General features: G+C 51.4%; 1 protein-coding gene across 1 annotated transcript; it reads left to right on the forward strand.

The window, feature by feature from the left end:
- The first annotated feature begins 6,021 nt into the window (after positions 1–6,021).
- On the forward strand, positions 6,022–25,549 carry CDCP2 (CUB domain containing protein 2). The gene is made up of 7 exons (XM_007471181.1): positions 6,022–6,100; positions 13,731–14,078; positions 16,944–17,279; positions 18,306–18,676; positions 20,790–20,892; positions 22,046–22,224; positions 25,223–25,549. Exons 1-7 carry the CDS (start codon positions 6,022–6,024, stop codon positions 25,547–25,549), a joined length of 1,743 nt encoding a protein of 580 aa, XP_007471243.1.
- Positions 25,550–25,758: the final 209 nt, after the last annotated feature.

Here is a 25,758-nt window from a genome sequence, read left to right on the forward strand (position 1 = left end):
GAGTCAGTTGCCGGTTCAGCTGGAGTCACGACTGTGTTCTCGAAGACGTCCAATTCCGGAAAAGTGAGCATGGAGGTAAGTAGCACCTACTGAAGGTCTCCTGAGCGCCAGGTCTGAGTCATCTGTTTCAGGCTGGGTGTGCCGCAAAGCTGACTCTGAGCGGTGGTGTGGATGCAAGAAGTTTCCGTGGGAGGGGATCCAGGGGAGCACGGCGAGGCAGTGGGGAGGGAGGCCAGCACAGCGTGTGTTGATGGGCAGCTTTCCCCCACACAGCTGGAGCTCATCCGCCGGGGTCCTGCCACTGACCACAGAAGGCACTCAGAACTACCCCACCCAGGGACGAGGGAGCTGGGGTGTTTATCCACCAACATCCATTGTCTCTCTGGGGCTGAGGCTCTTTCCAACTCCCTGCTCTTGTGGCCTCCCAGGTGTGGGCTCAGCCTGGCAGCCAGGGAAGCCCCCAGGCAGGGAGACGCAGGAAGCCCCCGGTGCGTGTTCCTCCAGCCGGGCCAGGGTGACAGAGGTGGCACATCAACAGTGTCCACTAAGTTACCTCACTTAATTCTCACCATGTTGAGAGCAGTAGCTTCCCTGTTTTATAGGCAAAGAAACGGATGCTCACGGGGTAGAACAGCTGGTGGAGAAAGTGGTGTTGCATGAGGGCAGGCACTGTAGCCTGCCCCGTCCCCACCCACCATCCCATCCAGCACAACATCTGCCCAGTGAGTGTTGAAGGGGCATCAGAGATGTGTGTGCAAAGGAACAGATATGGGTGGCTATAGTCACAAAAGGGCATATTCGCACTCAGCAATGGACAGTCACCCACAAAGAGATCAACGTACGTGGTGCCCCATGCATAGACACTAAAGTGGGCTCATGAGCCCAAGAAAACAGCGTGACCAGATGGCGACACAGGTGCACCCAGAGACAGACAAATATGCACAGTGACAGAAACAGCATGGCAGCACACCACCCCCGGACATACTCACGCCCTTTCAGGGACAGCTCTGTGTCCAGTAGCTCTAGGGTGCTGCAGAAAGGAGGGTCCTCTCTACACCAAGACACCCCCTGGAAGTTTGAGGTGGGTCCTCAGGGCTCAGCCGTGGGAGTCTGCACAGCAAGACACTGGAAGGCCCCCGACTGCCCAGGGTGATGGTCCCATGGATGGCACAGGCACTCCCCAGTGACCCTGGTGGGGTGGCGGCGGGCAGCCTTTGTTCCTTCTCCACCACCTCCCCTGGGGACTGGGAGAGCAGTTGAGGCCAGGCTGCTGATTGGAGGGAGGGGCAGCCAGGCAGGGGAGGCCCCACCCAGAGGTCACTTCAAGGAGAGATGGGTTAGAAAGACAGGTGCGAGACCTGGGGTCTGTGCAGCCTCTTTGCAGCCTTTGTTTTTTTAAAAAATATTTTTCTTATTTATTTATTTATTTTTGGCTGCATTGGGTCTTCACCGCAGCACACTGGCTTTCTCTAGTTACGGCAAGCGGGGGCTACTCTTCATTGCAGTGCGTGTGTTTCTCATTGCGGTGGCTTCTCTTGTTGCAGAGCATGGGCTCTAGGCATGCGGGTTTCAGTAGTTGTGGCACGCAGGCTCAGTAGTTGTGGCACAGGGGCTTAGTTGCTCCACGGCATGTGGGATCTTCCTGGACCAGGGCTCTAACCCGTGTCCCCTGCATTGGCAGGCAGACTCTTAACCACTGCGCCACCAGGGAAGTCCTCTGTGCAGCCTTTGGCGTTCACATAGATGGAACACAGGATAAGGGAAGACACACATTCCCAGCTTACTGTGTGCTTGCACTCCTCCCATGCCAGAGGTCCCCACTGACCTACCCTCACAACGCCTGGCAGAAATGTCACAGGCAAGGAAATGATGTCTGTAGAAGCAAAGTGACTTGTCCAAGATCACACAGCTGGTAACTGCCAGAGTTGTGATCTGAACCTATATAGTCCGGGTTCTAGGGGCTCTGGGCTTAACCACAACACCAGACCACCCTGCCACTCCACTGGGTGGGGTTAAAAGCACATGCTTTGGACACAGAGGAACGTGGGCTCAAATAGACAAGGACACTTCCTAGCTGTGTGTCCTTGAGCAGTTCAATCCATGAATGGCTGCTGAGCACTTAGCATGTGCTGGGGGAGGACGTGCAGTGGGACGAAGACGACGAAAGGATGTGCTCTGGGTGAAGCTTGTGCTGGGCAGTGGGATGAAAACCCAAGTAGATGGAGGGTATTCACAGAAAAACCAGGCGGCCAGAGCACGGGTGGTCCTCTCTGTGCTAGGGGTGCACCCAGAGAGGGGCACACTCCCAGCTTGGGGTGGGGTCAGGATGACTCCCTGGAGGAGGTGACAGTGTTTTGAAGGATGAGTAAGAGTCTGTCAAGGGAAGATAGAGCAGAAAGAAAGGCAATCCAGGCTTAGGGCACGGCGTGTAGGAGAAGTGAGAGAGATGCGGGTAGCTGGGATGTGACGCTCACGATGGGGACAAAGTCTGAGATGTGCTCCATGTGTGGGAGGGCGGCGGGTGTCCTGAAGAGGCATGGATGCTAAGCAGAGAACTCTGGATTTTATCCTGAGCAGAGGGCTGACATGGTCAGATTAGCATTTTAGAAAGATCAGAGTAGAGAGTGGGTGGGGTGGGCAAGGAACAGGCAAGAGCGGAGACACGCAGGCCAGTGAGATGGGGAGGGGCTAGTGATGGTTTCAGAAGTTGTGTCAGAGCCTAGAGTGGTGACCAGACTCAAGTGTGACTGCCAATATGGGGATGAGGGGAAGTCGAGGCAGGTCCTGCGTTTCTGGCTTGGTGGGTTTGTTGTGCCACCACCTTGAATAGGAAACCCGAGGGAGAAGCGAGTTTGGGGGAGGGGCGGCGATAAGTTCAGCGGGGAGCTGTGGGGGACCCGAGGGGCGCTATGGTGGTTGCCAGCCCAACGGCCATCCCTGCTCTGGCTAACCCAACTTCTGGAGCACTGTGGAAGTGAAATGCCTGGTCTTTGGGGATGAATCATGCTAACCTCCTCTTGCCAGTGATGTTCTAGGAGTGGGCGTGCATCCCAGTTTGGGCGCTCCCAAAAGCAGACCTTGAGACAGGATTTGAAAGCACGTGGTTTATTTAGGAGAAAGGGGGAACACTGATGGGACCTAGTGACCAGAAATTGTTGGTGACCAGGACACATAGTTTGACTGCAGCGGGGGAATGCAGCCCAGCAAACCTTGGAAGAGGGAGAGGAGGGGAGAAATGGAAGAGATAAGTGTAGACACTGCTCTCAAGAAGCCTGGCAGTGAAAGCCAGCAGCTGGGTAGGGTGAGAGCTGGAGGGAAACACAGGCTCATGGAAACGGTTTGTATCCCCAGCCATGGTGGGGAGACCTGCATGCGCTTAACTGTGGATGGAGAACGCCAGCTGGGCAGGAGAGGCTCTAAGGATATGGGGGAGGCGAGAGCTACTGGAGAGCTAGGTGCCCAAAGCAGTGGGAGGGCTGGGCTCCCAGCACAGGTTGGAGGGACTGGCCTCGGACAGGAGGTGGGAACACCTTCCCCAGAGGCTGCGGGGAGGGATGTATGAGCACAAGGTGAAGTCTGTAAGGTGAAGGGGCTCCTGCTTTACTGTTTGCCTTTTTCCCTCCACAGGAAGGGATGGGGTCATCTGCAGGAGAGGTGGGGATGCACTGTCTCGGGGAGACTGGTGACCGCCTGGGATGGTGTCTGTGGAGAGTCACAGAGAGAGTCACCTGGGGAAACATGGAAAGGCTGGGTGGCAGAGCTGAGACCCTAGACGAGGCTGGAGACCATGAACAACGGGTGCTGGTGCTGACTACATGGTGACGGGACTCTGCCCAGCAGTGCCCAGAGGTCCAGACACCCAGCGGAGAGTGTGGCCAGAGGCGCTTGTCCAGCAGATGTCATGAAGGGAGGGCAGGATGACCCTGAGCCTGGAATCTCAGCCCAAGGGGGAAGATGGGGTGAGGAATATGTGAGGAGGGGTGGGGAGAACAGCAGGGAAAGGAGACTGGAGCTTCACTGGCGTGCAGGGAGAGAGGCAGTTGTTCCAGGGGTGGGACAGACACTTCACACATGAGGGATTCAGGGGGTAACAAGTGGATGCTGTCACAGCCCTGCCCACACCCTGTGACCTTCACCATTCCCAAGCTTCTGCTGCGACCCCTGGACACTGGGGCATTCACAGGCAGGTTGGAAATGCCTGGGAGAGGATGGCCTCGAGCGGCCGTCACCCAGGGGCAGCTGGCAGTGGTGGACAAACACGCTGCCTCCTCCTGCCTCACTGAAACACCATCTCCCAGAGGTGCCCTTAGGGGTGGAGCCTCGGTTGCCCATGGTGGTCAGCTGCTGGCTAACACCCTGAATCGGCTTCCTCTCACCCCCCTCTCCCTGCCCCCCTTCCCCACCTGTGCTTCCGGGGATCACCTCCCGGATAAACGCCTTGTCCTCAACTCCCTGCCACAGGGTCTTCTTGTGAAGCAACTCAACCCACCACAGTGGCTCAAACCCTCTGCACTTCAGCTTCCTCCTCTGCAAGATGGAGAGTCCGATATGTGCCTCTGAAACTGGGGGGACACAAGCACAGGTCTGGGAGGCTCAGCACCATGCCCAGTACTCAGCAGGCACTGGGTTAACACCCTTACTCATACACACAGTAGGTGTTTAATAAAAGCTCCGGTCCTCTCAGACGGCTGAGGACACAGAACCTCTCTGTTCCTGCCAATCAGGCCCCACCGGTAAGCCAATCCCTCAGGCCTGACCATTCCTGATGCTCTTGGCTGAACAACTTCCAGGTGGCCTCCCTCCCATGCTGGCAGCAAAGGGCTCCCTGGGGACCTCCTGACAAAAGGTTGGGCCAGAGGCAACACGTGGTCTGCAAGATGAACGTCTGAGCTCCTCAGATGTCAATAAAAATCCTCCTATGCACTGAGCCAGGCATTGGCTTGGGCTTCCCCTACATTATCTCATCTAATCCCCTCCACAAACTGCAGGCACTGCACTGCTCTCATGTCGTGGTCCAGGAGACTAGGCCTCAGAGAGGCCCCCGCAGCCCAGCAGTGAGGGGTAGAGCCTGGATTCAGCCCTTGTCTGTCAAGCCAGAGCCCAGGCTCCTCACTGGGAGGCAGGAACATGCCGTGTTCACCTCGGATGCCCTGTGCCTGGTGCAGGCTCTGCACAGAGAAGGAGCTTAGGAAATGAGCCTTGGGCCGGACTGAACCAAATAGGGCTCCTAGAGGAAATTGAAAGATCCTGTTTCCTGTTGGACACGGTGCCCCTGAGGCTGCGGCCCAGCTCCTAGCACAGGGCCTGGCACATAGTGATGTTCAAGCCAGGTTTGTGGATCAATAAAAAGGTGAATATTTCATATCCTTGGCCAGAATTTACACTGTGGCCCAGATCCATGACTGCGTTAGGAGTTATCCTATACGATTTTCCCATTCTGTTGTTCCTGCTGCATTCTTCCCTTCGCTCTCCCTCCGAGCTCATCTAAGCATGTCTGAGGGATGCTGTCCCACTCCCCCATCGTGGGGGATAGGGAAACCTAGAGCAAGTGCTCACTGTGTGCTTTAGTGTATGTTACCACATTTCATTTCCACAATAGCCCTAGAGGCAGGGCTGAATGGTACCTCTGGACAGATGACCTAGAGGAGTTGGATGACTTGTTCAAGGTCACCTGGCCAATTGGAGGCTGACCAGAGATGATCTCAGGTCTGCCTAGCCCCAAAACTCGTGCCCTTTCTCCACCACCAAATTCCCTTCCAGCCCTAAGTTGCTTCCCTTCCCCATCCAGTGTGGCCAGTGCAGACCTCCGAAGTGTCAACCTGGTGACACTAGATCCGTCACCTTAGGGTGGAGTGAAGGAAGCACCTGGGGATCAGCTTACTAATTCAAGGTGCTGATGAATTATTCACACCACCATTAACTTGGAGGCCCTTTCAGCCTCACCTCTCTTTCCCCTGCTCCAGACCCTCAGGTCCTGACCTGCCCCGAGCTCAGCAGACCTGCGGGGCCCCCAGAGAGAAGATGCTGGCAGAGCTGGAGTTCTGTCTGCTGCTGGCAGTGACACTGCTGAGCCCAGTCCCCGGGGCCCAAGCCATGGAAGGTAGGAGTTGCTGGGGACAGGCAGGAAACCTGGAGGGGGGCAGAGGGGTGGCAGGTAGCAGCAGGGTCTCAGGAGGTTTCCATGTGGAAGGCCAGAAAGCGGAAGGCCCTTTTGGGGTCAGTTGGCCGAGTTGAAGATGTATTGCTTCTGAGATGGGGAAAGACAATATTTATCAAGTGCCAACTACGTGCTGGGTGCTTTCCATGTATGAATGCATTTAATCTTCACAACCAACTTCAAAGTGGATATTAGTCCTCCTTTTTACAGATGAGGAAACTGAGGAAGAGGGAGGTTAAGTAAACCTGTCCAAGACTACATGTTTGCCAAGGACGAAGGGAAAGGCTCAGAGAACGATTAAAGATTTGTTGCTGGAATGACTCCTTATTTTCCTCCTGAGAGCCTGCTGTACTTTCCCATCGCCAGCCAAGTGAAATCAAAGTTCCTTATAAAGGCATTCAGTGCCTTCCCAGGTTTGGCTCCAATCTCTATATAACATCCAGCCTCGGTTCCCAGAGTCCCTCGGGCATCCCATACTCTAGCAGAGGATCACACCCCCTCCTGGAGATGCTTCACCCTCAGGGCTTTCACCCGCTGTGCCCTCTGCCTGGAAGGTTCCTTTTCTCTTTTTCTACCCGAGAACATCTGGCTCATCCATCAAGCTCAGGTCAAACACCACCTCCTCCAGGAAGACTTCCGCATCCCTTCATCAGCCTCAGAAACTCCCTCCTTGGGGATCTTAGAACCCTCTGCTGGCACCCTGGTCCCGGGTCGCTTTGTGCTGCTCCAGCCCTCTGAGCACTGTGTGCCTGTCTGGGAAGCCAGGGCAATATCACTTCACCCGTCTTCAAGGGGTGTGTGTGTGTAGCAGGGGCTCAGCCAGCGGTTGCCAGTACCTTGTCTTCCTCCAGGTTCAAGGGGGGCTCAGGAAGGAAACGTAACTTTCCAGTCACCTAGTTGGTGGCAGAGATGGCCTGGGCACCCAGGTGTCTCACCGCATGCCTGGGTGGTGGGAGAAGCTAACTGTTCCCATTTCTAGCCACTGGGGCTTCAGTGGCCTTGGGGTAACCCTGGAGTTCAGGGTGCCTGCCGGACAAGGCCTCTACTTGTGCTGGGACCCAGGGCCTCCTGGGCCACCAGGAGTTCTGCTCCAACCTTCTCACGGCTTTTCCTGTCCAGTGGGCAAGGCTGGAGGAAGGACAAGGACAGGCAATGAACAGGATGTCCCTCTGTTCTCTTGCCATAGAGGCATGAATCAGACCTGCTCCCACCCTGGCCTGCCCCCAGGGCCAGGCAGGGAGCCCTGATGTGAACTGGGTGTGCATCTTGTAGCCTCTGCACTGCTTTCTCTCATCTGTGTTCACAGCCGCCCAGCAAGGTCATTATCCCCATCTCACAGATGCGTGACTGAGGCTCAGGTAGGCTAAGTGATTGTGAGTCTGAGCCTTTATTCATGCCATTTCCTCCCTCCAAATCTTCCCCAACTCACAAAGCCTTCTTGCTCCTTCTAGCCAAACTCAAACATCAACTCCCCTGTGTCCCTCTCACAACAGTGCTGGCCCTGGCAAGACTGCCCCCCCTCCCTCTGGACCCCAGAGCCCGTGTGGCCCCAGCACAATCACGCCACATGGCTTTGTCTCATTTGCCTAACTCCCCCCATCTTACCCCACAACTGGGAACTCCCCAGGAAGGGGCCCATTATGAGTCAGCACAGGCCTATACAGGGCACATGCTTGGCAAATGTGTCTCTCTTACAGGAACTTTGGTTAAGTATATTCTTCAGGATGCTTCTGGTTGCAAGGGACAGAAACCTAATCTGGATGAGTTTAAGCAAGAAGAGAAATGCAGTGGCTGGTGCCAGGGAGGCGGAGTATAGCTGAGTTGGGCAGCTTGGGTTCTGGGCCATTTCCTCTTTTCACATGGTTCTTGCCATTTGCTGACAAGCTCTCTCAATGGGCCCTGAGTGGGGTCCACCCAGGGCTCTCACTCCCAGCTTAGGTACCAGGGAGGAAAGGCTTCTCATCCAGGCACTCAGCAGCAGGACTCTGGGGGCACAGGCGCACCCCACAGGCCAGTCGCTGTGGCAGTGCTGGGGGCCCCAGGATTGCCCAGCTAGGATCCTGTGTCCTCCTGTGGGCCTGGGAAAGACGAGGGAGGGTTACCACATGGAGGCAAGGAAAGGGAGCAGTGTCTAAAATTGAGGGCATGTTCTTGCAAGAGGTGAAGGAATGAGGGCTGGGTGGAACAAAACAGGAGATGTCAGCTACAGCAGTAACTTCCCTTTTTGGGCCTCAGTTTTCTCATCTGTTAAATGGAGTCAATAACACCTGGGCTGCCTATTTTATGGTGATATTGTGAGGATGATATAAGATTATTCACTGACTCATTCACTCAGCAAATATACACTGAGCACCTGCTTTGTACCAGGTGCTCTTCTAGATGCTTGGGAGATAGCAGAGAATAAAACAGACGAGAATCCCTGCTCTCATAGAGCCTACAGTTTTGTGGAGATAGACTTGGCAGTGAACCAAACAAATAAGGAAATAAATAGTACATTTGACAGTGATGGGTGCTATGGAGAAAATAAAGCAGAAAAGGGAAAGAAGGGGTACAGGGATGGGGAGAGGATTTCAGTTGTAAATATGATGGTTGGGGAAAGCCTCACTGAGAAGGTCATTTTTTTCAACTTTTAACTATGAAAATTTTCACACACAAAGTGGAGAAAATAATATAATAAATCCCAATGTCTCGATCAACCGACTTCAACAGTTATCAACATTCTGCCTTTCTTGGCTCTTCTATCCTACCCCTACCCCCATTTTAGGGGGTCAGATCAGAGAAACTTAAAGACAGTCTCAGATATCACACTATTTCACCCATAAATATTTCAGAGTATATCTAACAGATATATAGATAGATAGATATTCCCAATATTTTTATAATGATATAATAATTCTTTAATTTTATCTAATACTCAGTTCATGTTCAATTTTCCCCATTACAACAACAACAAAAAATCCCATTGCAATTTTTTTTTTCAAGTCAGAATCCAGACAAGGTCCACACATTGCTTTTGGTTGATATTTGACTCAAGTCTCCCTCCCTGTCTCTCTCTCTCTCTCTCTCAGTCTCTCTCTCTCTTTTTTAATCGACTTCTCCCCTGGCAACCACTTTTCTACTCTCTGTTTCTATGAGTTTGACGTTTTAGATTCCACATATAAGTGATACCATGCAGTATTCATCTTTCTCTGTCTGGCTTATTTCACTTAGCATAATGCCCTCAAGGTCTATCTATGTTGCTGCAAATAGCAGGATGTGTGCCTTTTTCAAGGCTGAATAATATTCCATGTCATATGTATCTCCATTCATCTGTTGATGGACACTTAGGTTGTTTCCATATCTCAGCTATTGTGAATAATTCTGCAGTGAAGATGGGAATGCAGATAACTCTTTGATACCCTGTTTCCATTTCCTTTGAAATATACCCAAAGTGGAATTGCTGGATCATATGGCGTTCTATTTTTAATTTTTTGAGAAGCCTCCATATTGTTTGTCATAGAGGCTGCACCAGTTTGCATTCCTACCAACTGTGCACAAAGGTTCCTTTTTCTCCACATCATTGCCAACACTTGTTACTCTCTTGTCTTTTACATAATAGCCATCCTAACAGATGGGAGGTGATATCTCATTGAGGTTTCGATTTGCATTTCCTTGATGATTAGTGATGTTGAACACCTTTTCATGTACCTGTTGGCCACCTGTATGCCTTCTTTGGAAAACTGCCTATTCAGTTTCTCTACTCATTTTATTTTTATTTTACATTTTTAAATTTATTTTATTTTATTTATTTATTATTTTTGGCTGCGTTGGGTCTTCGTTGCTGCACGGTCTTTCTCTAGTTGTGGCGAGTGGGGGCTACTCTTTGTTGCAGTGCACAGGCTTCTCTTGTTGCGGGGCATGGGCTCTAGGCATGCGGGCTTCAGTAGTTGCAGCACACGGGCTCAGTAGTTGTGGCTCACAGGCTCTAGAGCATAGTCTCAGTAGTTGTAGCGCATGGGATTAGTTGCTCTGCGGCATGTGGGATCTTCCCGGGCCAGGGCTCAAACCCATGTCCCCTGCATTGGCAGGCAGATTCTTAACCACTGTGCCACCAGAGAAGTCCTCTACTCATTTTTTTTTTAATGGTGAAGTGTTGAAAGCCTTCCTCTTTATATTTATTTATTTTTGGCTGTGTTGGGTCTTCTCTGCTGCGCATGGGCTTTTCTCTAGTTGCGGCGAGCGGGGGCTACTCTTCGTTGAGGTGCACGGGCTTCTCACTGCGGTGGCTTCTCTTGTTGTGGAGCAGGGGCTCTAGGTGCGCAGGCTTCAGTAGTTGTGGCTTGCAGGCTCAGTAGTTGTGGCTCGCGGGCGCTCTAGAGCACAGTCTCAGGAGTTGTGACACACCAGCTTAGATGCTCCATGGCATGTGGGATCTTCCTGGACCAGGGCTCGGAACCCATGTCCCCTGCATTGGCAGGCAGATTCTTAACCACTGCACCACCAGGGAAGTCGCTATTGATAGTTTCCTTTGCTGTGCAGAGCTTTTCATTCAATGTGGTCCCACTTGTTTATTTTTGCTTTTGTTGCCTTTGGTGTCAAATCCAAAAAATTATTGCCAAGACCAATGTCAAGGAGCTTTTACCTCCTATGTTTTCTTCTAGTTGAGTCTTTTTTAATATAACAGTTGTGTCTCCCCCCACCACCTTATTTACTGTTGAAGCACCTGGGTCATTAGAATTTCCCACATTCTGCACTTGACTGAATGTGTCCTCACGGTGTCATTTAGGTTGTTCCTCTAGCTTCCATATTCACTCTAACTTGCAGACAGATCCAGAGACTCCATTAGATTAAGGTTCCTTTTTTTCCCCCCAAGAAGATGTTACAGGTGTTTCATCAGGGCACCGATTATTCAGTGTTTCACTTGGACGTTGAGATTGTTCAGTGAGTTCAGGGGTTGTTAGCCTGATCCATCCATTATAAAGTTCCCTATAAAGGTAACTTTTTTGGCATTTTTTAATTATAAAAATTTTCAAACATTAGCAAAGGTGTAAGAATTTTACAGAAAATATTTACCTACTCAACCAACTAGGTTTTACCTCTCATCATTTACCTTTTTTCTCAGTGATTAGAACAGACAACGATAATGATGATTCCATTAAGGTTTGCAAAGTTTTGTTTTTCTAATGTTATTCTTTCCGTAGTCTTCTTTAAATAACAATTTTTCTTCATCAGCTATTTGGTTATCCTGATATATATAGTTTGTAACAGGAAAGGCAAAGTAAATGCTTAATTCTTTCTTCATGTAGCAAGAAGAAAACGAGTTCGTGCCCGAGCAATCTCTAAAGGAAATCAATAAGTTCCTTTTTAATTTGTTTTAGTTGTATTATGAATTCATTAATTTTTATATATTTGATGGGTTTCAACACACTGCAATAAATTTTTTTTTTGGCCACTCCCGGCGGCATGTGGGCTTTTAGTTCCCTGACCAGGGATCGAACTTGTGCCCCCTGCATTGGGAGCACAAAGTCTTAACCACTGAACCGCAGGTAAGTCCCTGCAATAAATTTTTTGAAGCTCAAATTATACCTTCTTTAGCCAGTTGGAGTCCCTTCAAGAAGGTTTCTCTGTCTTTTGACACAATCCCAGCAGTTCCAATAGTTTCTTTACTTTCTGGCGTGACAAGATATCCCAAGTGTATTTTGTATATTTACTGCCCTAGTCTAACTATTTCTTTAAGAAGCCCTGCTTCATTTTAGTTGGACATAACGATCCTAATCTAATTTAGTTGGACATAATAATCCTAATCTAAGTCCAAGTGGTACAAATACTACCAGGATATCATCGTTTTTAGGGTTTTTTGGTTTTTGTTTTGTTTTGTTTTTTTGCGGTACGCGGGCCTCTCACTGTTGTGGCCTCTCCCGTGGTGGAGCACAGGCTCTGGACACACAAGCTCAGCGGCCATGGCTCACAGTCCCAGCCGCTCCACGGCATATGGAATCCTCCTGGACCGGGGCACGAACCCATGTCCCCTGCATCGGCAGGCAGACTCTCAACCACTGCACCACCAGGGAAGCCCCGCTTTTAGGGTTTTTAATGAACAAAGCTAGGAAATTAATATTTTTAGAAATAAAAATAAATCAAATTTGTACTGATGTTTTCAATTCAAATTAAGGATCTCAAGAGTTCTGCTTAGTTTTTTAATTCTATACTTGTATCGCTCTCCTCTTACACTGCAAATCTTAGTTTCTATTGACATTAACATACTTCCTTTACTCCAATATATAAAATATTGTAAAATAACAGTATTCACTATTACTACTAATAGTAAGTCTACTGAATATAGTTTAATATTTCTTTGTGTTTCATTTTGTTCTTGGGATCTATTCCACTAGGGAGGTACAGTCAAAATAGTGTATTTCAGCATTGTTTGAAATCATTTTTCCCATGTGAATGTGCCTCCAACTTGTCATATAGTTAAGTTTATTTGTTTTAGTTTGGCATATGGGTTACTTAAATATTTTTGATAATTTAAAAATTATATTAAAAGTTACTCATGATTATAAAGTTAAAATTATCAAATAAATTGCGTTTAAAGAGGTCTAGCGGTCACGCCTGACCTCTTGGCTTACATCTTCCTGTGTCAGAGAACAATTTTTATTAGTTTCCTTCCATTGTCTTCAAAATATAAGCAAATATGTACATATAAGAATGTAGTTTTGGGGACTTCCCTGGTGATGCAGTGGTTAAGAATCTGCCTTCCAATGCAGGGGACACAGGTTCGAACCCTGGTCCAGGAAGATCCCACATGTCGCGGACCAACTAATCCCGTGTGCCATAACTACTGAGCCTGAGCTCTAGAGCCCGCGAGCCACAACTACTGAGCCCACGTGCCGCAACTACTGAAGCCTGCGCACCTAGAGCTTGGGTTCTGCAACAAAAGAAGACACTGCAATGAGAAGCCCGCATACTGCCACAAAGCGTAGCCCCTGCTCGCCGCAACTAGAGAAAGCCTATGCGCGGCAACAAAGACCCAATGCAGCCAAAAATATAAATAAATAATAATAATAATAATAAAAGAATGTAGTTTTAACCTTGTAGTACTCTGTGCACATTTTCACTCAGGATGGGAGCAGGTAATATTATTTTTAATTTTTGAATTCCCCAGTGCACATCTCTAGTGCCTAGCATTTGGTATTATTTTATCAAAAATTATAGTCCCACCTGACACTTCTTGTCTCCTTTCCCTGCTTTATTTTTCTCCAGATCACTTATCATTAGTTAATATGCTCTATATTTTCCTTATTATCTTTATTGTTTGTCTTCCCCACCAGAATTTTAATCTATTTGTTCCTGCTGTAACCCCAGCGCCTAAAACAATGCTTAGCACTCAAACAATATTTCTTGAATGAATAAAAGAATGTTTGGCAAGTATTTGAAGAAAAAGTAAATGAATGAACAGCTACATGAATAAATGAATTGACTTAGGGCCATGACCTCATGCTCCCTCATCCCATCCCAAAGAACCCGCTTTGGAGCTGGGCCACTACCCAAGACCCCAGGGCTGACTCTGAGACATTCTTGCCTCTCACCACAGGTGTCAAATGTGGGGGTGTGCTCTCAGCACCTTCTGGAAACTTCTCCAGCCCCAACTTCCCCAGTCTCTACCCCTACAACACGGAGTGCAGCTGGCTGATTGTGGTAGCTGAGGGCTCCTCAGTGCTGCTCACCTTCCACACCTTCGACCTGGAGTACCATGACACCTGCAGCTTCGACTTCCTGGAGATCTACAATGGGGCCTCCGGGGACCAGGGCAACCTGCTGGGGAGGTTCTGCGGCCAGGTACCCCCACCGCCCTTTGCCTCCTCCTGGAACGTCATGTCTGTGGTCTTCCACTCAGACAAGCACGTGGCCAGCAGAGGCTTTTCCGCGGGCTACCAGAAAGGCAAGGGGGACTTGGCAGTGGAGAGGGTGGCCCTGGGTGGGGATGGGGGGAGGGCGATGGGGTAAGGTGACGGGCAGGGTCTCAGCATCTTAGCGTGTAGGCTGCTCTGTAACCTGGATGCCCCTGCTCTCATAGCTCATGGGGCAAAGGCAGCCTCTGTTGGTAGTTTTTTTTTTCTGTTGGTAGTCTTGGTGGTTGTGTGTTCCCACCTTCATGGCAACACTCCCCACGTCTCCCTCCGTTATTCCGGGAGTCCTCGGAGGGTCTCACTGTGCTCAGGAATGAGGCCTCTCATGCTCTCCTATCCTTGTCCTTCTCACCCCATACATGGCATCAGGACACTGGAGGGGACACCGGAGGGGACACACTGCTGCCACTGCTGCTGATCTCTCTGTGGCGTCTCATGTCACGGGCACGGGATTCTCTCCCCCTCCCCATCATGTCCTCGGAGTGGAAGGTGCATGAGCGTCTGCGTGGAGCTGGTGACGCTCTCCCTCCCAAAGCCTTTCCTGAGCTCACCTCCTATATCGTGGTCCCTAACCCCTCCCTCCCCCAGCCAGGCTTGGAGCCTACCCCTCAGGCTAGTGAGGGGAGCAGAGGCTTCACCCTCCTTGCCTTTCTTTCTCCTTGACTCATTCCTCTTTCCTCAGGCTTCTCTGCACGGACTCAGACCTCCTACCTTCTCCCAAGGCCAAAACCAAAGGCCTTCCTCACAACAGCTCAAGCAATAGGCTCCGCAGAGGCTCCTGGTGTACGGGGTTCACCAACAGCAATCAGGGCCGGGGTGAGGGTGCATACAGTTCTATGCCTCCAAAGCCAGACACCAGCTCCCACTGGCTTTGGAGGCATAGTATTGTAGAATGGTAAAACACAAGAAACACAGATCGATCTAATCATAGCAGTGGAGCTTTAGATCCCTAGATTTTCAGACTCTTAGGGTATCAAAGTTATAATACCATGTGCAATGTTTTCCAATATTTTTTAAAACAGGAGTACCCTTATATCAAATGGAACCTTATGTTAATCCCTGATATGTAAAAGAGATAAAGGCAGCATTTTAAAAAAATAAATTTTATTTATTTATTTATGGCTGCATTGGGTCTTCGTTGCTGTGCGTGGCCTTTCTCTAGTTGTGGTGAGCGGGGGCTACTCTTCTTTGTGGTACGTGGGCTTCTCATTGTGGTGGTTTCTGTTGTTGTGGAGCACAGGCTCTAGGCGCATGGGCTTCAGTAGTTGTGGCACGAGGGCTCAATAGTTGTGGTGCGATGGCTCAGTAGTTGTGGCACACAGGCTTAGTTGCTCCATGGCATTTGGGATCTTCCCAGGTCAGGGATCAAACCCGTGTGCCCTGCATTGGCAGGTGGCTTCTTAACCACTGCGCCACCACGGAAGTCCCAAAGGCAGCATTTTTGTTGTAAGCGTTCATAAGTTCGTATTTTTAACATTTACTTATTATAAGCTAATCATTGAAAGCATAGGTAAATATTGATGGCCTCCAATTAGTTAAATTTTTACATATAAGATATGTGACTGTGGATGCTATCTTTCATTGAATTAAAAAATAGTTTGAATACAGAAAAAGAAGGACATTTACACCAGATGTCTGCAAATAGATGCCCAGGGGCTACCGTGGAGCCCCAGAACACATTTTGAAAGTCTCTGCTAAGGGTATTGACAGCAGACAGGATCTCACAGACTGTCAAAACCTGCCCTCTCATTTGACAAACAATACACCTGAGACCAGAGAGGGAATGTGCCTTCCCAAGGTCACACATCTGGGAAGGGGAAACTGGGACAGGAAGTCAAGGCCTTAGCCGCCCGGCACAGTGCTCCGTTCACACAGCCATGCCATGGAGTGAGATTCTGGCGTCTCAGGGGACACAACCGAGTGTGCCCCTCCCTGCCGGTGGCCTCCAACTAGTCCTGGCATTCATTATCACCTAGCTCCCAGTTGTACTGGCTACACTGGGTTCCAAAGGGCTTTCACCAGAAACTTATTAAACTCTGCACGCGTCTGAGCCGGGTGGATCAGTCTGAACAGGTCTTATGATTTTTAATATTCCCATGAGGCTCAGAGAGGCTGAGTTACTTGCCCACCGTCACACAACAATAGAAGACTAAGCTGAGAGGAGACCTGTCTTCAGACTTCAAGCCCGTCTCTACTCCTTCAGATCCTCCCTCTAAGCCTCAGTTTCTTCATCTGTTCAGGAGATTTGATAATGTTCCTGGTCTCAGGTACCTCAGCCTCTATGCTCCACTAGCCTGGTAGGAGGGGACAGTGAGACTGATAAGGTCAAGTGCACAGACTCTGAAGTTAGTCAAATCCTGCCCTCCCTGATACCAGGGGGTGACCTGCTGTCAGGGTCCTGCCCTGTCCCTTGGGGCCTTGCCACTGCAATGGCTCTTGCCAATCTCCACATCTCTTTGCTTCAGGGCTTTTTCCGAAGCTTTGGCAGATCACCTCTACCCCCAGCAGCCCTCAGCCTCGATTCTGGGGAATGCCCCCGCTCCCTTACCCTCTCTGCCTCGCTGCCCATCTGCAGTCCTCTGTCTCTCCCAGATAAACTACTTGGGTTCAAATCCTTGTCTCGGGCTCAGTCTGGGTGAAGCCCAACTCACACAAGTAAGTTATTTAACTTCTCTCTGCCTCCAGTCTCTCAGCTGTAAAATGGGGGAAACCACGGTGCGTTCCTCATGGGGTTACGGTGATGGCCTAGAAAGATGGCCTGTGCCCATCACTTACCAAGTGCTCAGTGGGTGGTGACAAGAATCCCGTGAACACCTGTGGGCTTGGCATTTCCCAAGGGAGGAGATGGGGGAGCCACAGGGAGGGAGAAATTTCGGTTCAAGCGGGCTCCCTTGCAGATGCATGTGGTGGCGTCCTGACGGGCCTGTCGGGGGTCCTCACCAGCCCCGAGCACCCCAACAACTACCCCAACAACGTGGAGTGTCGCTGGGTGATCCGAGCCTCCGGCCCCGCCACCGTCAAGCTGGTCTTCGTGGACTTCCAGGTGGAGGGCAGTGAGCAGTGCACCTACGACTACGTGGCTGTGCTCGGGGGGCCCGGCCCCGCCCATGGGCACCACTACTGCGGCAGCTCCAGGCCCCCCACGCTCGTGTCGCTGGGCCACGAGCTGCAGGTGGTCTTCAAGTCTGACTTTAACATCGGGGGCCGGGGCTTCAAGGCCTACTACTTCTCAGGTAGGAGGGCGGGAGCCACACCCTGAGCGCCCTGTGTGTGCTGGGCTCCTGCCTCCCCATCACGCCTGCGGCGGGGCGCGGCGGGGTTGTACTCTTCTGCCTCTGGGCCTTACACTTCCTGCTCTTTCTCTGCCTGAAACGTTCTAGCACACCCTCTCCTGTCTGGCCGATGCCAAGGCACAAGCATGTCACCTCCTCTGGGAAGCCTCCTTGATTCACTCAGAATTATTCCCCTTCCTTCAACTCCTTAGAGAAGTTTTCTCATAGCAATGATCTAACACATCACTTCTGTACCTAGTTTGCATGCTGATTTCCTCTGCTTGACTGTGAGTTCCTACGGACTTATCTTTGTACCTGCTACATAGAGGGTATTCAATTAATGTTTGTACAAATGAATGAATGAACCCTTGGGAATTAAACTGTCTAGTGGAGGAGATAGAGAAGGAAACAGACAATGACAATGCACTGTGATCTGTGCTGTCTAACAGTAAGAATCATGGATGACTTCCTGGAGGAGGAGAGAATTGAGCAGTGCTTTAAAGGTGTTAGCCAGTGGCAGAAGAAAGGGAAGAGTGTTCCAAGCAGAGGGATCAGCATGTGCAGAGGCACGGAGGACAGAGAGGGTTTGTGTGCTTGTACTACTAGGAAATGTTTGGTGAGGCTGGAAGGTAGGGCTGGATGAGGGGCAGGGAGAAAAAGGGCAAGGTCAGGTCATGAGCCACCTTGTCTGTCAAGTCCAAGTTGGACTCAACTCCGAAGAGAGGTATTAGGCATTGTTATTGAATTCCTATCAGAGTCAACACTAATGAAATGGTTTACCCATTGGAATGACGGTCTCAGCTTCCAGCTAGTTTCAGTTTAAAGCAGGCTTTGGGATCAGTTGTCTGGTTTTCTGGCCATGGTGCCCACAACCTGCCAGGGTGGTTTTAGGACCCTATAGCGCCTACTGCCCAAGCTGTAACTGCAGAGGGTGACAGTCTCCACCCGTCTTACCATTGCTCCTCTGTCCTGCTCTCCCCAATCCAGGAGAATGCCAGGAGGTATACACAGCAGTGCGGGGCAACTTCTCCAGCCCACAGTACCCCAGCTCCTACCCCAACCACATCCGGTGTCACTGGACCATCCGCCTGCCTCTTGGCTACCGGGTCAAAGTGTTCTTCCTGGACCTGGAACTGGAGGGGCCCAACAGCCTGACCAAGACCTGTGACTTTGACCATCTGGCAGCCTTCGACGGGGCCAGTGAGGAGGCGCCCCTGCTGGGCAGTTGGTGTGGCCATCACCTGCCACCACCGGTCACCTCGAGCCACAACCAGCTCCTGCTTCTGCTGCACACAGACCGTAGCACCACCCGCAGGGGCTTCTCTGTGGCCTACATTGGAGGTCAGCTGGGGTTGAGGGTATGGGTGTGTTGGTGGGGGAAGGTGAGGCTGGGGTTTCTGGTCTTTGCAGCCTCTTCCCTCCATCTCACCAACTTCTCCGTTGGCTGCACCACTGCGGACTCCTGCCCTGGAAACTCTGAGGCTATATTAATATGGTCCTTGCTTATTTTCACTATTACAGTGCCATATTTTTCCAGCTTCTAAATCCACAATTCCTAATTCCTCCCTATCTGTCACCTTCCTCCATGGGCCCCTGGCCTCTCTTGTACTATGATTAATTCTCTGTATCCAGGGGTAATACACAAGATATGGTAATACTATTTATGGAAAACAATTAATATAATCATGGAGATGCTGACCAACCTTGCTTGTACAGTCATAAGTCCTGACTGACAGTGGTTTGAAAAAATGACCTTTGGTTTCCTTACATAACAAAAAGCCTAGAGCTAGGCAGCTGCTGTATTGGTTCAGGGACTCAACAGTGTCCCAGCTGATATGTCTGGGATTCTCTTGACCTCATGACCACAAGATGGCTGCCACAACTCCAGACATCATGTCCATGTTCAAGGCTGGAAGAAGGTAGGGGAGGTGCCAGCCACAAATGTTCCTTTATCAGGAAAGTAAAAGCATTTTCGGAAGCCCTCAGAAGACTTCTTCTTGTTCTCGTTATTTTGAACTTGGTCATATGGCCATGCCTAGCTGAAGAGTTGGCTAGGGAACTTGGCACTCAGCTTTTCCATCCCCCATAGTGCTAGTTAGATTTGCCAGCTGACAGCAGCTATCATCTATCCCCTCCTCTCATCACCCTTCCCTGGGCCACAGTCCCAGAAATGCTTGTGCTCTGGACCCATTTTGCCCTCTGCCTGACTAGGCTAGAGCCTCTTGTTGTGCAGGTGCAGAAACAGAGGTGCAGAGAGGAAACGACTTTCACTGCTGTCACACGGGCAGTGGGTGGCACAGCCAAGGCTAGAACTCACACCCTTCCTTTTGTGTGGCTAAGCAGGGCCTGGGGAGGAGGCCCAGGACTGAGCTCAGACGGATGGGGGCCACATCCAAATGCTGCCATTTACTGACCATCCAATGGTGCTCACCTGTAGGATGAGTTGATGCATGCTCTAGACAGGTGGTCGTTAAGATGAAATGAGGTAACACAGGTCACAGTGCCTGCCTCCGAGGGCATCCTTGCTGAGTGTGGATTTCTTTCCCTTGTGTGTCTCAGTCCTGGTCTGCACTCAAAAGATCTTTCCTCGGGACTTCCCTGGTGATCCAGTAGTTAATACTCCGTGCTCCCAATGCAGAGCAGGTCTGATCCCTGGTCAGGGAACTAAGATCCTGCATGCCACACGGCGCAACCAAAAAAAAAAGTCTTTCCTCTTCTTCCTTCCTTCCTTCCTTCCTTCCTTCCTTTCTTTCTTTCTTTCTTTCTTTCTATTTATTTTTGGCTGCATTGGGTCATCGTGGCTGCGCACGGGCTTTCTCTAGTTGCAGTGAGCGGGGGCCACTCTTCGTTGCGGTGCACAGGCTTCTCATTGCGGTGGCTTCTCTTGTTGCAGAGCATGGGCTCTAGGCATGCGGGCTTCAGTAGTTGTGGTTCGCGGGCTCTAGAGCGCAGGCTCAGTAGTTGGGGTGCATGGGCTTAGTTGCTCCACAGAACGTGGGATCTTCTTGGACCAGGGCTCGAACCCGTGTCCCCTGCATTGGCAGGAGGATTCTTAACAACTGCGCCACCAGGGAAGTCCTTCCTCTTTCCTTACCCATGTGCAAGAGGCGTTTGGGGGCCCAGCGATGGTTAAGGAAACAGTAGAGCTGCAGCAAGCTAGTGGCAGCAAAGTGACCTGGGCAGGCGCTCCCTCTGTGGGCCTCAGTCATCTCCATCCATAAACCTGGAGGAGGGCTGTCCCTCTGTTAGAGCGACCCCTTTCCCAGAGTGCACTCAGAGAGCGAGGTGCCTTGGGGCTCTGCCACAGCTAGCTGGCAAGTTGCTTTCTCTCTGCGGGTCTCAGTAAAATGAAAATATCAGCTGAAGGAGCTGAGAAGTCCCTTTTGCTCTGATCATCTTATTTCTGGTCCTGGGTCCTCTCCCAGCTGTGTGTGATCTTGGACAAGCTCCTTCTCCTTTTGTTGCCTCCAGAGACACCTCCCCGATGGCTGTGGGAGCCCAGATGCCTTTGGGAGCCCAGGGTCAGACACGGCACTAGTGCTGGGCCAGGCTCCAGATGTGGCCCAGGCTGCAGGCGGCCTCCCGACTGGAGGACAGCCTCGGCATCAATCAGGGGTGACACACAGTTCAGCATCACCAAGATCATCGTGGGAGACGGTGGGCCCATAAATCCCCGATTGCCCAGACACCAGGGGCTGAAATATGTCTGAGGCATTTCCCGGAGAGGGGTTGAGATTTCCAGGCCTCTGCCTATCAGCTCTTTCCTTTTCCTCCTGCCAGCCACCCCGCTTCCTTCCCCTTACCCTCACCCTTGCCCCAGCAAGCACTGCCTCCGTACACACACACGTGCACGCACACACAGGCTCGCACGATCCCAGACACTTAGAGTCACACAGGCCTGGCTGGGAGGGGCTGCAGGGGGCCACCACATAAGGTGGAGAGACCAGGAACTGTGGGATCTTACAGACGCAATGATTAAAATCCTGGCTTAGCCACTGCCGACAATTTCACCTCTCAGAGCTCCGGGTTCCAAAACTTTCAAATGCGTTTAGTCATGTGCACCTCAAGGCGTCATCATGAGGAGGGAGAGTGGGGCTTCCTTCACCACCCTTTTCAAACTGCAGCCACTGCAGCCCTTACCCACACACATGCTGCTCTCCCCGCTCCCCGTCTTTCTTCTTTGCTTGATTTTCCTTCAGACTACTCTGATGCTTAGGTGTATCTTACATATTTACTGCCTCCTCACTCAACTAGAATGTAAGCTCCAAGAGGGTAGGCATTTGTGGCTGGTTTTTCTCTTTTCATCTCTGTATCTGGTGTTTAGAATAGCGCCTGCACATAGTGGGCCATAAATACTTGTTAAATGATTGAATGAATTGCCTGGTATATGGCAAACATGATCAGCCAATAATAGCTTTCATTATGATTAAGAATATTCATTCAGTCAGTCAGTCAGTCGTTTATTCAGCATTCACTGCACCTGCCAAGCTCTGTGTTGGGCTCAGAGGGCGCTGAGAAGTAAGCAGGGGGCCTGCCCTGGAGCTCAGAGTTTGATGGAGTTAAACGGAGTAACGTGTGTAAAACATCCTCGTAGGACCGCTTAAGAGCCATCCCCTCTCTGGGCCTCGGTTTTCCATCCACCACCCTTTGGATAGGGGCTTGGAGAGGGTGGGGGTCAGACCGCCTGCCCCCATGTCCTCCAGCTCCCCCTTCCCGTCCATCCTCAGTGGTCCCCATGAACGTGAGTTGCTCCCGCACGGACTTCCAGATCCTGATCTCCGCGCAGGCACTGGCCCCTCTAGAACGGACCAAAGTCTACCTGGGCAGCCGGAGCTGTGCTGCTCAGGAAGTCGGCAGCAACTTCCGGATCCAGGCCCGCTTTGACACCTGTGGCACCGAGTCTCAGGTAGGGACTGGGAGAGGAGTGCGGGCACGAGGGAGGGGCTCTGATCCCTGGGGAGAGGCACCTGCCAGACCTGAGAATTCAGCTTCTCTTCCTGGCTCTGGTCACCCCAGAAGCCTGGATGCAGAACTCAGCCCCTCTTGATTTTACCTCAACAAACTTGCTCAGTGTAGGCACAACAAAGAACTCAGGTAGGGGAGACAGAGAAGGGGTGCCCTGCTGCACAAGCTGGTGACAACCGAAAGCCCATACTGGAGGGCCCTCCCTCAAGGTCCTGTGAACTGACTGTTCCTGGGGGCCTTCCTGCTGCCCCCCTCCCCACTGGAGCTCCCCAGGGCCACCCGGTCCCTACCTCTCTAATGCACAGAGCTGTTTGAGTGCTGCTGCCTCCTGCCCACCCCCTCCACAACCTTGTGATCCAAATCCATCACTGGGCTCCGCAAAAAAGAGGGGCCCCTCAAGAGACAGGATCCACCTCCCTCCAAAGGCAGCGAGGTGTACAAATGAAGTCTTTCTACTCTCCTTGTATTTCGGAGGCCTAGAACCCAGGCTTGGGGCCCTCAGAGTCACCTGGTAGTGGCCCAGGAACCCTGGATGTTTGGATTCTCAGGGACAGGTTGGGAAGGGGAAAGGGGGAGAAGGCACAGTGGTCTCTATCGGGGACAACACCCCAGCCTTGGTGACGAATCTGGGGATTCGTCAGACTGTCTTAGCAGAAATCATGTGCTTTCCAGCAAACCATATTTCCCCGCCACCCAACATTAACCGAATGTATGCCTCTGGCCCCTCCAGTCCACCCTCTGCTTCCCCAGCCTCCTGGCGGCCATCATCCTTTTAACCTGAGCAGAGGAGAAGTGGGAGTCAATCTGCCCTCACCTCTACACCATGCCCTAAATCCCCTTGGGGTTTTCTCTGCGGGCCGAACCACGTTCCATAGAGTCATAAAATGATGGAGACAGAGAACCCCAGAAGCAAGGAATCATGAAATCTAGAACAAAGAACTCACAGACACCCAAGGTCTCAAAGTCACAGAACCACCACTAGAACCTGGAGCCACATAATCATAGAATCTTGGCATCAATATCATGGAAACATAAAAACTGAGAGCCTCAGACTCATGGATTCTTAGTGTAACACTTATAAGTCCTAGACCCATGAGGACCAGCCAGTCTGGATTGAGTTGCTTTCAAAGATGCACAGTTCAAATGGCCAAAAGCCGTGACAACCTATCTGTGCATCTCTTAAGAACCACGGAGACTTGATTTCATAACCGTAACACCACATTTGTGTGGACTTTCCTCCTCAAGTCTCACTCATCAAAAACCCATGAAACTTCCCTGCACACCTGTTTTGTGTGATTTTTCCCTCCCTTCTTTATTACGTGGAATCACTTTGGCCCTTTCACTGGGTCCCCTTCCACTCTCAGGTTCTGTCTTTCTGTGTCACAAAAGTCCAGGACGCCGGCTCTCCTCAGAGGGTGTGGTGGTAGACAGGCGGAGGGCACAATGCAGAAGAGGCTCCTCTGGGGACATGGGCTCAGAGCTTTTTGGAAGCCCAGAGCTGGGAGAGACCCACAAGGTCATCTGGTCCATGAAACTCCAGATCCGTGATTCCCCTTCACTGCCTCCCCCAAAAGGACCACCCAGTGTCCAGTGATGGCAGCTTCCTGCAGGTCACGCCCATTTGCTCTGTTCTAGGCAGCTTTGGTTTTTAGAGAAGCCTCAGCTCAGAAGAGCCATGACTGGACAGGGGCAGCTGGGCGGCCTGAGGAGTGTAACGGCTGCTCTAGATTAGGGGTGGGTGGGGAGAGTAGCCCAGCAACACTGCAGCCCCCAATCCAGACCACACCAGACTGCCCATCAAAATGCTGTCCCTCTGTCCCCAGCCCAAACACCACTGTCTCAGGGCGTCCTAAGTCCTGCCTCCTTCATCCATGGGGGTGGGGAGGGCAGCGGTGTGACGGGCTCCCCACATCACACTCCTCAATGGCTCTTCCCAACCCCAGGGTGGTGCTACTGGGCTGAACAGAACTCAACCACAGGGACACATAATTGCTGCAGACATAATTGGGCAAAACGACTCCAGAAGGAAAGTCCCGTAACACCAGGGACAGAGCATCTAACTGGGAGGCAGGAGACTCGGCTTCTGGATCTAGCTCTGGGCAAATTACTGCCTTTGCTGGGCCTCGGTAGCCACATCTGTAAATTGCCAGGGAAGGGAGATTGAACTAGATGTCCTGAAATTCCCCTTTGGTTCTACAGTCTTTGGTTTGAGTGAGGTGTGATGGCTTAGAGCACAGTTAAGAATCAGGCAGATCTGGGCTTCCCTGGTGGCGCAGTGGTTGAGAGTCCGCCTGCCGATGCAGGGGACACGGGTTCGTGCCCCAGTCCGGGAAGATCCCACATGCCGCGGAGCGGCTGGGCCCGTGAGCCATGGCTGCCGAGCCTGCGCGTCCGGAGCCTGTGCTCCGCAATGGGAGAGGCCACAACAATGAGAGGCCCGCGTACAGAAAAAAGAAAAAAAAAGAGAATCAGGCAGATCTGGAAGAGAATACGTTCCCTGTCAACTGTGTGCTGTGTGACCTCAGACAAGGGATTTAACCTCTGGGCCTCATTTTCCTTATCTGGCAAATGGAGATATTAATGGTACCAATAAGAGAATGTTGTGAGAATTAAATGAGATAATGCCCTTAAAATGCGGAGCCTGGAACGTGGCGAATGTCCCTGTTGTTACTGTTACTATCTTTCATAGACACCACCTCCTTCAAGCCAGAGCAAACACTGGCCCATCAAATATATATTGTCCTTTCAGACATCGTCGTAGTGCTCCTTTTACAGGTAGGGACACAGGCTCTGAGTGGGAAGGGAGTCAGTAGCCAAGCTGGGACTGGAAACCAGGCTCTGGAGTTCTGTCCCCTTGGCACTCAGTGCCTACACATCCAGGGGAACAGGGTCAGCCCTGGCTCCTTCAGGTGTGAGCAAGTGCCCCTTGACCCCCACAGAGAAGAAACAACACTTCAGTGATCGTCAGTGTGCTGTACATCGACTTCTCAGCTGGTGGGCAGGAGGATATCCACGAATACGAGGTCCGCTGTGAGCCAAGGCGAAAGGAGGCCTCTGTCCACCTGCTGTCCGGCTCCCACTGGCTTGGGCCCTATGCTGCCACGGCAGAGCACCTTCAGGAGGCACCACCCAGGGATGAGGCAGAGGCACTGGAGGGCCCCGTGGCCATGGTGGCCCAGGACACCAGTGACATCGTCTTCCTGGGCCTTTGCATCCTGGCTGGAGTCCTCATGGTCATTGCCATAGTGGTTCTGATGCTGCTGTAAGCAGGGAAGGTAGGGAAGTGGCATCTGACATCCCTGGGAGGCAGCTTGGGCACCCCACAACAGGGGCAGGACCAGGCCTTGTTGACTTTATGATGACCATGGGCAAGTCACTATCCCCCTCTGAGCCTCAGTTTCCTGGGGACCTTTACTCCACCCTGCTTATCTCACAGGGCTGGCGTGAGGCTCAGAGAAGAGCATGGATAAGAGCT

This window comes from Lipotes vexillifer, unplaced genomic scaffold (genome assembly GCF_000442215.2).
Source record: "Lipotes vexillifer unplaced genomic scaffold, Lipotes_vexillifer_v1.1 scaffold1003, whole genome shotgun sequence".
NCBI lineage: Eukaryota > Metazoa > Chordata > Mammalia > Artiodactyla > Lipotidae > Lipotes > Lipotes vexillifer.